This window comes from Xyrauchen texanus, unplaced genomic scaffold, assembly GCF_025860055.1.
Source record: "Xyrauchen texanus isolate HMW12.3.18 unplaced genomic scaffold, RBS_HiC_50CHRs HiC_scaffold_103, whole genome shotgun sequence".
NCBI lineage: Eukaryota > Metazoa > Chordata > Actinopteri > Cypriniformes > Catostomidae > Xyrauchen > Xyrauchen texanus.
Genome location: NW_026265355.1, coordinates 59,273 through 74,752, shown reverse-complemented (window position 1 = coordinate 74,752; position 15,480 = coordinate 59,273). Strand labels below are relative to the sequence as shown.

At 38.7% G+C, this 15,480-nt stretch overlaps 1 protein-coding gene across 1 annotated transcript; it reads left to right on the top strand.

Annotated features, from left to right (window-relative positions):
- The first annotated feature begins 278 nt into the window (after positions 1 to 278).
- On the top strand, positions 279 to 13,961 carry LOC127641545 (tryptophan--tRNA ligase, mitochondrial-like). Its single transcript, XM_052124569.1, has 6 exons — positions 279 to 497; positions 5,383 to 5,640; positions 9,595 to 9,675; positions 10,305 to 10,387; positions 10,469 to 10,587; positions 13,346 to 13,961. Exons 2-6 carry the CDS (start codon positions 5,500 to 5,502, stop codon positions 13,792 to 13,794), a joined length of 873 nt encoding a protein of 290 aa, XP_051980529.1. The 5' UTR covers positions 279 to 497; positions 5,383 to 5,499; the 3' UTR covers positions 13,795 to 13,961.
- The last annotated feature ends 1,519 nt before the right edge of the window (positions 13,962 to 15,480 follow it).

The following is a 15,480-nucleotide window of genomic DNA, read 5'->3' as shown; positions in this document are numbered from 1 at the left end:
CATCTCTTTTTGTATTCCACGGAAGTCAGTCATACAGGTTTAGTAAATGTTAATATCATTTTTATTTGTGTGTAAACTATCCCTTTAAAACTTCACCAAAGTAGGGCTTTGTTGGTGACCCAGCTGAGAGTGTGAGAGGTGGAGTGTCAGAGAGTGGCAGGATTAAAGCATGTGTTTCTGCTGTTCAGCGTGATGTCTGTTTTAATAGGGTGAGTGGGGCTGTACTGATAGACACAGTAACAGTAGGTTCTGTGTGTCTGAAGCTTAGTGGGGGACAATTGGACTGGGGCAGGAGGGTCAGAGTTGCTGTTCAGATCTGGCCTCATGCTCCCTTTCTGATATAGGCTCCTGTAGAGAGGTTCTCCACATTTACTGAGCTGCTGATGCCTTCCTGCGGAACCATAAAAGGTGGTGAAATGCTGCGTTGGAATTGGCATGCAATGATAGCCATCTCTGCTGGAATGCCAGAGTCCAGCTAGGCTCTCCGTTTCGCCAAGGTCTGACTGCTTTTCTGGGTTCTTGTCATTTCTTTCTGCACATCTGTCTTGTTATTTTATAGTGCTTATTTTGTGATTAATTTACCTCCATTTTATTCAGAGAGCTAAATCAGAGAATGTATTAAATGCAACATAGTCTCATAGAATGAACGTTACTATAACAAAAGTTTTGGAAGCCGCTTTCTACTTTTTGCTGCAGTTTCCTGGTTAAATTAACACCAGAGGCTTTTACAACATCTCTGCATTTGTACACTTCCACACAATTCAGGGATTCTATAGCTGTTTTTGACTTTATAAACTCTTATTTTTGCCCTATAACTTACACTCTGCCATGTTATTACATCAAAACACTTTTACTCTAAAGCATCATTTGAAAAATTATACATTTTAGCACTTATATTACAGACCCACCTACATTTACACACATATTCCGAGATGATTAAGTTCATCAGTAGCCCTCGAACCCAGCCAAGGACGCTCAAAGAGAAAGTGCCATAGAAGTGACATAAAATGAAGACTCGCACCATGTGGAGGCTCATGCTACTTTCTGCGATCCATGTTCAACCTACCACACGCCCCAATGAGAGCAAGAACCACTAATCATGACCACGAGGAGTTTACCCCATGTAACGTGGCTGGAGTCACTCAGCACGCCCTGGATTCGAACTCGAGACTTCAGGGGTGGTAGTCAGTACTCGCTGAGCTACCCAGGCCCTTCTGAACACTATCCGATAGGTTTAGGCATTGGCTTAGGGTAAGAATGTCTGTTCTGATCACCTCTCATTTATCTTTTAGGACACTATTGGTTAGATTTAGGTTAAAGTTTTGGTCACGAATGTACGTTTTACCCATTAAAACATCCACCTAATATTAACCTTGAAAAAATGTGTCTGATTACAACATAATTTAACTCGCTTTTGATGCCCCCTACTGGACTTCGTTTGCAAAAATTTTGATATTGTCGTAAATTTCTTGAGATCAGGTTGTATAAAATCTCTGTGATAACGTCAATGACAAATTGTTAAATACTGGCCAATCTTGACAGTCCTTGACACTGTACTACTCTCTACTTAACACAAGGACCTTAAGCCATATTTTTGTGGCCTGTGTGATGTTTTCTTCATCGTGGCAACTGCAATGATCACAAAAATGTCTATTTACCGTGTTAATAAGGAGCTGGTATACCATGCAATGGTTGAATTGTGTCAACCGAGATTCTTCTATGCTGTTTGTACCACTGTGTGTGTGCCGCGTTTTAAAAACTCTTACACCAAGCAACGTTGCAACGTCTCAACTTGCCACATTAATTTAGACAAGAGCTTATCTGCAGCTACAGGTGTGCAAAAATCAGCTATTTACAATGGCTTTAAATGTGGCTCATCTAATCAGATTTATAATGTAGTTCTGTTTTGAGTCTTATGTTTTTAACTCAAATGTTGCATAATGTGAAGTTGTTTTTGCACTAATGCCAGACTTGTTATTCATTATATCTTTTGGTTTGCATCCAAGTTTCAAATAGAAAAGAAAATCAAATTACATAAAGTATTTTTTATTTGTAAAGTATTTAATTCACTGGATTATCAAAATATAGGCAATACTACAAGGGATCCTGCTTTGTGGCCCCTGAAAGTTCCAAAGTTGAATAGCCCTGCCTTAGATCATTTAGAATCGTTTCTCAAGACAAAATCCTGTCTAAACATGGAAAGCTTTGCTAGTATTGCAAAATATGAGGTTATTGTTTTCACAACTAACCTAATCTGCTTGCAATGAAGAATTAAGTGTTATTCAGTCTAATGGAGGCCTTGCTCTGCAGCGGAATATTATGCTGTGCGATCTGATTCTGTTTTTCCATCATTCATTCTGTGTTTCCATCTTGTAATACATTCACTACACTCTGGACCTAATCATGAACCTTTACTCACCAGCAGGATAGACTGTAAAGCCAGTCTCGTTCTTATATGATTCAGTATTCTTTGGAGACAAACTTAGGCTGCTCATGAAGGTGCTTTCTAGGAATATTTAGTTGTGCCTGTGTATTCCAGCACAGACAATTAAATATTCCTAGAAAGCAGTGGCAGCCCATGCATTTTAAGTCTAGGCCTCCAGCGCGATTCATGCCATTAAGAAAACACAGTTTCACAATGTATAAGACGCTGTATGCCCATTATACATTATGTGGTAGTTAACTAATAATACCAATTTACATTTTAATAATATGTCCACTCATGAAACCCAGAACCAAGGAGATCTAATATGAAGAAAAATCTCTCTAATAATATTTGCAATTTAAATGTTGCTTGCAATACATTTAGTTTCGTAAGGTTACATGGTTACTTTTCAAAACTTGATCCAACACTGAATGCTCCAGCAGCCTAAATTACACTTAGAAAATTCCTGATGTTGCTATAACAATGCAAAAAGCACTTACCAATTTACTTGAAGTGAAAATCAGCCCTCCTTTCATGATCATGCAGAACATCTCAGGTTTTTTAAATCCTTAAGTATCTCTTTCTCAATGGTGATGTGGCAGTGATGACAGATCTCGTGCTGCTCACTTAAATTACGTACATCGCTTAAAGTGTGATTGCGTCACTCAAGGCCAGTTTGAAGGCATGGACTGGGACATAACCTAAAGACCACACCCACCAAGAATAAATAAATAAATCTGATTGGCTGGTGAATCTGACAGTTTGACTTTAGATGCCTATTCACTGCTGCGTTGAGAGATTCTGTGGAAATTCTGAAGGCCTGACAGGGTGGAGCTCAGACTCAGCTAAGGTGCATGGCTTCGGGCTTGCGATTTGGGACTATGCTTGTAAGCACCGAGGAATAAATTCTGATTGGATAAACTTTTAGTTTTTTGCTATTCATTTGTAGATGAATTAGGAGTGGAAAGCGATTGAAAATACATAGGCAAAAAGGTCGAGAATTAAATGATAAAATTTTTTTATTTATTAGGCTTGTTACACTAGCAGAGAAGGCTTTGCTGGCCCTGAGAGATTGCCACTGCTAGGAAGTACCTACATGAGTAACACCAGGGATCGTAGTGTATGTAACCCTATTGTCTGGTGTGCACACACACTTAGAGTTTAATGTATACTCCATATGGTAGATGTAGATACATTTATTTCACCACTTTGCTGCGCTGTGTCATAACAGTGTTGCGTTTGTCAGGGTAAAATATGAGGAGAGAAGTTACTACTCCTGACATAAAAAGAAGGGGTGGAGGGATTAAGGAAGGCAAACTGATGGAGAGAAAGAGTCTGTCTGAGTCTGTGAACAGCAGCAAAATGTGTAGATGTGACTGCAAAGGAAAATGCAATAGCAGTAATTACACTGATAATGAAAAAATTAAAATTCACACTCAGTATTTTGGGGTTGTTTTCCAGAAACAAGATATACATAAAGCAAAATGACATAAGATTAGAATGATTTCAGAGAAATCAAGCTAAATCCAGTGAGGTTTATGCTTTAAACAAGAGGCTATATAAGAAACATATATCAAATTCAATATGAAAACAAGTTTATTTATCTTACTCCATTGATAAATAGTTTTTCTTGTTACAGAGATTGACCTTCATACATTTTGTTTGATTTTTCTGAAAACAAGACTGAATATCTTATGTCATTTGAGTCTTAAGTAAAGGTTGTATCTTGTTTTTAGGATGTTTAAATATATATTTTTTATATTTTACTGAAAACAAGACTGATTTAAGGAAATTTTTATTTTTCAGTGTACATATTCTTTGACCTGACAGGTCAGTCTAAATAATAAAGAAAACCTGACAAAGAATAACATGGAAAATGGGAATTTTTGAGGGTATTATGTAATGCACCTCTTATATAAAATCCCTCCAGCCAACCAAAAAAATAAAAAATAGATAGATATCAAAAAATCTGATTTTTCAGACTTCATGTCGGTAGATGGGAGGTGTGATAGGCTGATTATTCCTTCGGTAGTTGGAACTAGTGTTGTTTCAGCTTATGTGTGATTGTCTCAAATGACACCATTACCATGTCTGGATGGTTAATTATCGGCCGGAGGGGAAGAGGGAAACAGTGCGAGGTGAGAACACACATGAACCAGACTCCGTTCTGCCCCAAATCACTTCTGACACCTCCGAGAGGCCCTGTGCATCCGGGCCTCTGCACTGCAATTACTCACCCAGTAATGGAATAAATCGCCTGTTCTTCACGTATATAGGATGACTAGCTTATGACTTTGGATCAGTGATTATGTTCTCTTGCAGCTAGGCTTCCCTCAAGCCAAACTAACTTCAGATCAGCTACTGATCTCCCAGTGAGGGTAAATGGGTTAACTTTTACATATGACGCAGGTGCTCACATCTTTTGTCATGGATGTGAACTTTGTTGTAATGAATCTCTTCTTAAAGAGTAGATGCTGAATTAAAGATGATTTGATAGAGATGATCCTCATGATCTCCAAAATACTTTATGGGTTTACAACGTTTGCTCTGCTTCTCTCTATTACTCATTTGGGTATGAACAATACTGCGAATGTCATCCCACGATTATATAGCTCTTAAAAGCTCCTATTGGCTGGCTGTGAAGTGTGTAGTGTTTTCATTGGCTGTGGAGCAGTTCCATTCTAGCACTCACCCAATAGGGTGCTCTGTAAGTGTGAGAAATGCCTTGGATTTATCGCTTTGGTAGCTTTCATAAAACTGTGTATGGGCGTCCCCTCTCTCCCCTGCCTCCTGTCAGCCTGGATAACTCCACAAGCACCACTCGCCTCCCTTTTAAACTTCCTTCACCCTTTTAGCCCACTTTAATACCCTTCCTCCTTTCTTGATTGTTATTTTTGTCTTGATTCTTATCAGACTTTTAATCTAACCATTTCTCTGCCTCTCACTTTTCCCTATAGAGCCTCAATGAAGGGCGGGTGTTCTCGGGAATCCAGCCCACAGGTGTTCCTCACTTGGGGAATTATCTGGGTGCTCTAGAGAGCTGGGTGGCCTTACAGGGAGAGTACAGTTCAGTGATGTACAGCATTGTTGACCTTCATTCCATCACCCAGCCTCAGGTCCCTCAGCTGCTCCGAGAAAACATCCTGGACATGGCGGCTAGTCTGCTGGCTTGTGGCATTGACCCAACTCGTTCGATTCTCTTCCAGCAGTCTCAGGTGAATAGATATACAGGCCCTCCACTTGTAGTGAAAGACTTGCTTCCAAGTAAACACCATGTGCAAAAAAAAACTCATTAAAACACCCCTTCTGATAAGTTTTTAGATTTTTAGTATGGATGTCGGCTTCATTTGATTCTACTGCCTAAAGTATGTCAAAGGTGCCTTTAAAATGACTTTTCAGAAGTTTCATTATAAAATCTGTTGTTTCGTTTTATTGGGCTGCACAATAAGCAGTCAGCTAAAAAATATGTTCCATTGCCAAATATTTATTTAATTGAGGCTTGATTCAAATGCTTACTTTATTAAACCGATTCCTATCTCCATTATGAGCTCTACAAATTCTCAGTTTGGGGAAAATACACAGATTCGGCTCCACGATTCTTTTCAAAGTGACCACATGAAGCAGAAAGTGGAGGATAATAATAGATTTTACTGTACGCAGCAACTCACTAGCTGTCTACCACATTTTCTCTTGACTTGAGCAACTTTTGACGGCTAACTGTAATAAGTGTGGACATTTTCTTCCTGTCAGCCACCTGATACGCTTTCAACTGTGTGTGTTTGTGTGTGTTATGCAGCAGAGGGAAAGTGTGTCGGATTTGTGGAGTCATGTGTTTTCTCACTGGAACTTTGCAGCGAGCATGTGAAAGCACACACACACACAAATACACAAATACCTGATTTTATTCCATTTTGACTTCATGCCACATATCTTGGCAGGACTGAGGACCTCCCATCGAACATACGAGCTCAAGACTGTTCCACATGTGAAAACAATACTGTGGCCCAAGAAAAACTCTTGAATTTATTGTAAAAATGGTGACAAGCTAAAATCAATCAGATCTTAAGATTAGGGCTTCATTTTATGGTTGGATGGATGGATGGATGTCTTGCACTTATTGGAGTAATATTCACGCAACAGAGAGATTTTATTATTGAAATCTGTGTGTAAATCTAAACAAATATTAACCTTTTTGACGCTTTAGACTTTCACATCTCTTTTAACCCTTTAGGCTCGGAAAAATAAAATGATCAAAATATTAATAATTACAGTCTTGATCAACAAAAAATAGGTATAGTTTTAAAGCTTAGAAGCTCTAATTTACAATGCATGTAGACATTTGACCAAGCACTGAACAAGTGCTTTGAAATTTGCAGAAAAATCAGAAGTGTTCCGTTTTGATCATTTATTAATAATTTTGCACTGTACATACATGTATTGTATTCAGTAAAAACATCAAACTGAACAAACAGCCACGTGTCATGTGTTGTTAGAAGGCTCTCAAAGAGTAGAATACAACCAGACTATTTGTTTTACCCATGAACAAAAATATAGCAAGTAATATCTAAGTATATGTCTTTGACATTTATGTTTCATGTGAACAGCTGTTGCTCATATGCATTTTTGTTTATAACTTCACGAAAAATAAACAGAACATAAAATACAAACCATTACTTTGAGGAAGCAATTATCTTAAACGAGCCCACACACAAGGTAATTGGATGTGTAGATCATTAGATAATTGACACAAAGCATAAAATTAACTACAAACTCCGAAACTGCCATTTTTCTGTGCGGTCAGCGGCTCTTCTATGAGTTGCGTGAATGTCCTGATCTAAGGTGGAGAGATTGAAACTGCACCTGGCTGATATACACTCTGTCGTGGGGGCGCTCGTCCCTCGAGCATGCACCTGCTGCAGCTAGATTATAACGTGATTGCTCGTGACATTTTGGCAATATGCAGCTTTATTAATAAGAGAGAGTTAAAGATGGATTGAAGTGTACAGAAAGGTGAGAGAGGGAAGTCTTCGCCCCATTATACACCGTAACAAAATAAGTTTTTGTTTTGGCTTGTTTTCCAATACAAATATCTAAAACTCATTTAAAACAATGTACATTTTCTTTAGCAGCTATACGGCAGAAGAAAAAATTGTTATCTGAGAAAGTTGAAAATAATATTAAAAATAAAAATATTTTTAAATATCTAAAAATCCATCCATCCATCCATCCATCGTCAACCGCTTATCCTGTGTACAGGGTCGCGGGGGGCTGGAGCCTATCCCAGCTAACATTGGGCGAAAGGCGGGGGACACCCTGGACAGGTCGCCAGTCCATCGCAGATCTAAAAATCCTTTAAAAAAAAAAGTTGCATTCATCTGAGAAGCAGCATATAAGATATTTAGACTTGCTTTTAGAGAATGGATCTTGAATATATGTATATTTTGTCTTTACTGCACTTGCAGAAGTATAACCAAGTGAAAAAATACACTTCTATACAAAATACACTTACTGTATATTTAAGATGCATCCTCTTAAAGCAAGTCTAAATATCTTATATGTTGCTTCTCAAGTAAATGTATCTTGTTTTAAGGGTTTTTTGACCATTTTAAATGGAAAACAAGACAAAAACACTTGATGATAATAATATTTTTTGCAGTGAATTTCTTTACTGAATTAAACTTATAAAAAGTATTTTTTCCCTTTAATTCAGTGAATGTCTTTTAGAGGTATTTTTAAAAGATGAGTTTGTCCTCTTTTATTGTTAGTAAGCACGCTTAAAACAACCTTTTAAGTCTGGACACTGCATGCAATGCAAACCTTTAGTCATTGTTGTGTTTGCATGTAGTAAAAAAACTTTTTACATTTTGTAAAAAAACAATTTTTTATTGCTTTTTCGTATCGACACAAATTTGTACTCTATTACAGTTGACATGATTGGGAGCAAATCAAAAAACTGTTTTATGGACGCCAAATCAGGAAAAAAAATTCTCATTCTTTTTTTTTTGTGTTTGTGATTTTTCAGCAGTTTCTTAGACTGACTGTCTTGAAATGTATATTTACCTATATTATTAAACAATTTGAAAAATGTTCTTTACAGTGATACCAAACACTTGTCCATCCCTCTTTTCGTCGAGTCGTAAGTTTCATTTTGGGCATTTCACTGAAACAGGAAAGCTTTAAAAATGCCCTCGGAGCTTTAAGGGTTAAATAGCTGATATGTCTTAGGAATAATCAGAGTTTATGTTTAGTGCACTATTGTTTCACTCACTTTTCCTGTGGGTAACTAGATTACACAAATCTGACATGCGAGGTCAGCTGAGATATCCATCACTCTTTAAACTTTTTATTGACCATACTGCTATATCAGCTATTTCTGCAGGGATCCCTCAGTCAACTTCCTATCCACTGTCTCACCCTCACTTAGATTAGCTAGCTGTAATAAATATCTCTTTCAGCACTGTGCTGTAAACTCACGTTCGTTCCCCGTGGGGTTTACGTCTGATGCCTCAGAATCCCTTTGTGAGTGTGAAAGATGGCAGCCATGCCGCCAGCACCAATAAATTTTAATTCTCTGAAGAACAATGATTTTGAGGTTTGTTTTTCTTTTGAATCTGTGTGCACAGTTCTCTGGAGCTGGAGGTCTTATGGGCAATGTGTAGATTGCACAAAAGCGATCACATGCTTTTATGATGAGACATGGACTAGTTTGACTAGTTGTGATAAAGTCTGTGTGTAGAAAGGCCTCCTTACTGTGCATCATGCACCTGTTGGGAGGTGGCGAGCACCCTGTTGTTCTCCTTATTGCCACACAGGGGCACTATGGAGATGCACAGTTTATGTGCAGTGAACTGTGGTCATCAAGAGTAAAAAGGGATAGTTTACACATAAATTAAAATGTTGTCATTATTTATTAACCCTCATGTTGTTCCAAAACCATGGAGCACAAATGGAGATAATAAAAGTTAATGATTCTGCCTAATATCTCCTTTTGTGCACCACAGAAGAATGAAAGTCATATGGGCTTGGAACAACATGAGAGTGAGTATATAATGACTGAATTTTCATTTATTAGTAAATGTTTCCTTTTATTTGATAGGATGAACATTGTTGTCTTATATTCTCCATGTTGTTTATGTGTGACCATTTAAACTTACAGTTTATCTGTGCAGGTCTTGGAGCATGCAGAGCTTTCATGGATCCTAGGGTGCCTCACCAGCATGCCTCGTTTAAGGCACCTGCCTCAATGGAAGGTAATTAGAGATTTGGTTTTGCTGCATGGCTCATTTATAGCCAGTAATTAAACTACCACATGCTTAGTCTGAAAAACGGTATTAAATTTCACACCAGTAGAAAGGCAGGCGCACACAACTTTCGTTTGTCTATATTGAAAAGAAACACTAGAGCCCTGCAGGAAGATGGTATCATGCCAGCGTAAATGTTCAGGCCTCCCTCCTCTGTTTGTTCTCAATGTGGCTCAGCGACAGGTTTTTCCGATGCTGGTCACGATGCTGGGCGGACCTGGCAGGGAGAGACCGGGCTTGATAATGACTGTGATTCACCCAGGACAACCCTTTTATATTGCTGCAGACAGAGCGCTCGGCCAGAAGCCTTCCACCGCTGCAGGGAAAACACCTAACTGTTTACTCAACAGCTGAGTGCATGTGAAACGTGGCGGAAAGTGGCCTTTGGATGCTGCCTATGTGTGTTAATGTGGCAAAACTCCTTCATACAACCCGAACTGGGAGACCGAGCAATACTCAATGTTAGACATCATTGTAAAATAAAAACAAATAGGCAGTTGCAGCCCAAAGTAATGAAAGGTGCTGTAGATTCATGTCAAACTTTCCAGTGGCAAATCCTCTGTTTCTTTTCCTCACAGATGAAGAGCAAACAGAAGAATGAAGGCAGTGTGGGGCTTTATACTTACCCAGTGTTACAGGCAGCAGACATACTACTCTATAAGTAAGACTGGTTACGTCTTGATCTGTTGTGTTCTGCTTCTGACTGAGATTCTGTTCAGAGATTAATGTTATTGTTGTTCAGATCCACACATGTGCCAGTAGGGGAAGACCAGATCCAGCACTTGGAACTCGCCCAGGACTTGGCCCGCATCTTTAACAACCAGTACGGAGCGTTCTTTCTGGAGCCTCGTGCCCTACTCAGTATGTTTTTGGGAGTTCTCATTTTGCCCTATTTCATTAACTTCCTATTTTAATCGGTTTGTTTTTCTCAGAAAGATTCACCTGGAAAATAAAAGAGAGGACAGTTATGACTAATTACTTGGTGTCATTCAGCAGACACTCACATTGACCAGTCAACACTATTGTGTGTCTGCTGAAGCTCTCTGCTTTCCTCAGTGAGTGTTACATCTGTAGATGCGCACACAAAAGTCAACACACATGGCTGGAATGTTGGAATATCAGTTAGGAAAGGTCTTTGAGCAACAGGCTTTCGTTCTCTGCAATTATCACCATCATGAAAGCACAAAATGAAACCAGCCATGTGTGCGAAAGGTTCTTTGATTAAAGGAATGTTCTCTTCCTCCTCTTTCTGAGTGATGGGGTGATAATATATTTTAGGGTGGATCCTCATAGTGACTTCACAAAGGCTTCCGTGTGGACAGGGAGGGGATGAGGAGAGGTCTAGTTCAGTTCGCTTTGCTCTGTTTACATGTGAGGGAAATCTTTGACTGCTATTGATCAGTGCCGACATCCTAGCCAAAGTTATGAATAAGCCAAACAATATCTGTTGTCCTGAAAGCAAATCAAGGCTCCGAACATTAGATCTCATCTTTGTTGTGATCTTACAAGGAAAAATATTTATACAAAGCAATTACTTTCCTTAGAGTCTTTAGTTCACATTAATAAATGTTTGATTATTGGTCACTATGTGTAATACTAATGTACTGAAATGTATCTTATAATATGTGGATGATTGCCTTTCTGTGCTATGAATCTGTTGCGCATCAGAGTGCTGCCCTTGATATTTTTTAGATTGACTCAAATTAATATTGTTAAAGGGACAGTTCACCCAAAAATTTAAATTCTCTCGTCATTTACTCACCCTCATGCCATCCAAGATGTGTGTGACTTACTGTCTTCTACTGAACACAAATTAAGATTTTTGGAAGAATATCTCAGCTCTCTAGGTTCATACAATGCAAGTGAATGGTGGCCAGAACTTTGAAGGTCAAAAATGCAAATAAAGACAGCATAAAAGTAATCAATGGTTAAAAATCCATATCTTCAGAAGTGATGTAATGAGTGTGGGTGAGAAACAGTTCAATATTTAAGTCCTTTTTTTACTATAAATTCTCCTCCTTGCCCAGTAGGTGGCGATATGCACAAAGAATGCAAATCACCAAAATCAAAAAAAGAAGAATGTGAACATGAATGGAAAAGTGGAGATTGATCGTAAAAAAGGACTTAAATACAATGTGTGCACAATTATTAAGCAAATACTTGGACGCATCTGATGGAGCATTGTCCTGCTTATAGATCATGGCTTTCTTGAATGCGGAAGACTTCTTCCTGTACCACTGCTTGAAGAAGGTACTTTCCAGAAACTGGCAGTAGGTTTGAGAGTTGAGTTTCAGTCCATCTTAAACTCGAAAAGTTCCAACTACCTCATCCTTAATGATAGAAGCCCATACCAGTACCCCTCCTCCACCTTACTGGTGCCTGACTCGAAGTGGTGCCCTGTGTCCATTAGTGAACCAGCCACGGGCCCATCCATCTGGTCCATCAAGAGTCACTCTCATTTCACCAGTCCATAAATCCTTAGAAAAATCTGTCTTCATGTATTTCTTTGCCCAATCTTGCAAAGTGTTGGTCGTGTTTCAGCCTATTTGACCTTGGCCATGTCTCTGAGCACTTGACAACTTCACTTCTGGACACTCCAGGTAGGTTAAAGTTCTGGAATATGGTGACACTGGAGGATAATGGGTTCCTGGTAGCTTCACGTTTAATTCTTCTCAAGTCTTTTGCAGTTAATTTGCGCTTTTTCATCTCTGTGCGTTTTTGTTGACTACTCGCAACAAAACGTTTGATTGTCCGGTCACGCCTCAATAGTTTAGCAATTTCAGGAGTGTTGCATCTGTCTGAAAGGTGCTTACAATATTTTACACTATTTGGCCCATTTTACCTGAGGTAATGAAGCTGCCTAATAATTATGCACACCTTGATATAAGGTGATAGTCACTTTCACCACACCCTCCCTCATTACACAAATTCATACCACCTGAAAAGGATTGAATCCAATTAGCATTCAAGTTTATATGGTTTGGAGTTGGAAAATGTGCATGGAAATAATGATAAGATCAGAATACTCGCCAAATAATTGGGCACGCAGTGTATTGATGTGTTTCTCACCCACACCAATTATATTGCTTCTGAAGTCTTGTGGATTACTTTTATGCTGCTTTTATGTGCTTTTTGAACCTTCAAAGTTCTGGCCACCATTCACTTGCATTGTGAGGACCTACAGAGCTGAAATATTCTTCTAAAAAATGTCATTTGTGTTCGGCAGAAGAAAGTAAGTCACACATCTAGGATGGCATGAGGGTAAGTCATTTTTGGGTGAACTATCCATTTAAGGGAGCATCTCAGCAAAATATGTATTCAGTCAATTGCAGTGCTGGTGAAAGAATATAAATGGATAGTTCATCCAGAAATTTTTATTTCATCATTATTTACTTATCCTCATAATGTTCCAACCCTTTGTCCTGTCATTTTTTCCCCAATGAAACAAAAAAATTAAAATTTTCACAAAGGTTTTTCCCTACAACGAGAGTGACCACATCTCTCAAGCTCCAGAGAGGACAAAAAGCAGGTTTGGAATGACATGAGGGTGAGTAAATTATTACTGAGCTTACATTATGGAGAACCTTTCCTTACATTTTTCATGCCTTTTATCTCCCAGGTTCCACTCGAAAGGTGAAATCTCTCAGGGATCCATCCTCTAAAATGTCTAAGTCAGACCCCCAAAAGTTAGCCACAGTCTTCCTGACTGATACACCTGATGACATCGTCCTCAAGATTCGCAGGGCTGTGACGGACTTCTCTTCCGAAGTTACATATGAGCCTGAGAGTCGGCCGGGTGTATCAAATCTAGTCTCTATGCACTCAGCTGTGTCTGGGCAGAGCGTGGAGGAGGTGGTGAGGTTGGCTGAAGGTATGGACACCGGACAGTACAAGAATGTTGTAGCTGAGGCTGTTGTACAGAAGCTGGAACCCATTCGGCTTGAGATACAGAGACTGAGGGCCGATAGGGGCCATCTTGAGAGTCTGCTAATCGATGGAGCTGAGAAGGCTCGCAGCCTTGCAGTTCCTGTGATGATGGAAGTCAGGAAACGGGTGGGCTTCTGTTAAGGCTACCTTTTCGAATTTTCAAAAGCTGTATTAGAGGTGTATATGCTCCAGAGAGAGAGAGACTTAATGGAGTAGTTTATCTAACTTATGAGAAACTTTTGGTGAGTGAATTATATCAATGTCACCACTGATTGCTCTGTGGCATTCTGTCACTCAGTTTTAATTTCATTGTGTATTTTTCTTTTTATTTAAACAAAAATAAAATAATTTTCTTTTTATTTATTGGTATTGAGTAATATAAACAAGCAAAATCATTTTCACTCTCAGACATCTGCACACACATGCATTACATGCTGAGCAGGAGAAACTGCCAGTTCAGGAATAGTGGAAAACTCTAAGTCTGCTCATGGCCGGATGATGTTACAGGCACCTCATACATGCAAAGTACTGCAAGGATTGAATGATAGCAAGTTTAGCTTGTGTAAGAATAATGTTTTGATTCTCTTGCACGTCTATTTTTCCCCCAAGTATGAACATGTGAGCAGACCTCACATTATCAGCACATTAAGGAAGGTGATATGAAATGTACAAATAAAATGATTTAATAAGATGGGCACCACAAGAGAGGGCAATTTGTAAAATATGTCTGCTTTCCCTACATAACCAGCAGGCAGGGTTTTGATGCTTTCTGACGAACCTGGTTCATGCTGTTAATACAATTTTAGAAATCTGTTCTGGATCAGTACTCTGAAGTTTGTAGCAAAATGCTGGCTACTTTTAAATGTAGACTGGAGTTTATTAAAGGTAATCCAGGGGAAGTTCCTCAAAAAAAAAGAACTCAAATTGAAAAGATCTATAGGCCGCTGTTCACAGTGTATTTACATATGAGCGAGACTATAAAATACTGATTTATCCTTGTAATTTTAAATTGGAAAAGATTTAAACTCATAGGTCTTTCCTATACTGAAATTCAGACAAAAATAACATTTCCTGGGCTGTAATTACTTACCCTGCATGCCCACTTTGCCATGAAATAATCCTGAAAGTCACCATAAATCATTAAAAAAGAAAACAGTATTAACTCTACCCATACTATATTTCTTTAAAATTGTGATTGAAAAAGTTTCCTGCACAAACATGAATTGTATCTCCAAGCTGTTTTCTAAATTCAAGGCTATATTGGAGGATTAGGTGGGGGGTTTATTCGTTCCACAGGGCAATTAATGATCTGTCCAGCTAAATGATTCGTTTGTTTAGGGCTGTTTATTCATCGTTTATGATGTGGGCTGACGAAATGGCACGGAAAAGTCGCTTGTTATTTGGCCATATTTCACGTTGTGCTATTTGCTTTGAAGTGTCATTCATTCTCGCCCTGTTTAGATGCGCTATTTTTGGCTTATGAGGCTTATTTGTGCCAATGTTGTCAGATGGTATAGCCTCCATATGCGCAGGAAAATAGATATAATTTGAATCCGTTTGTTCAGGATTTTTTTATAATGTAATATATTTGTGAAATGAGCTGGTAAAAAAACAAAACGAGCTTAACGTAGAAGAACGTATTTTAAAATGTAGCCTATAATATTCAATTGACGGTGTGCAAATCGAAAGCAGGCGCGCGCGCGCGTGTGTGTGTGTGTGTGTGTGTGTGTGTGTGTGTGTGTGTGTGTGTGTGTGTGTGTGTGTGTGTGTGTGTGTGTGTTTTGAGTTAATTGTAATGGCTCATTATGTATATGCCGAGAGTTTTGT

Bases quoted from the DNA above. Each gene is read 5' to 3' on its own strand.
- LOC127641545 (XM_052124569.1), top strand. From the start codon at position 5,500: ATGTACAGCATTGTTGACCTTCATTCCATCACCCAGCCTCAGGTCCCT. The intron at 5,641-9,594 runs GTGAATAGATAT...TTATCTGTGCAG, and splicing joins TTCTCTTCCAGCAGTCTCAG to GTCTTGGAGCATGCAGAGCT. The intron at 10,588-13,345 runs GTATGTTTTTGG...TTTATCTCCCAG, and splicing joins GGAGCCTCGTGCCCTACTCA to GTTCCACTCGAAAGGTGAAA.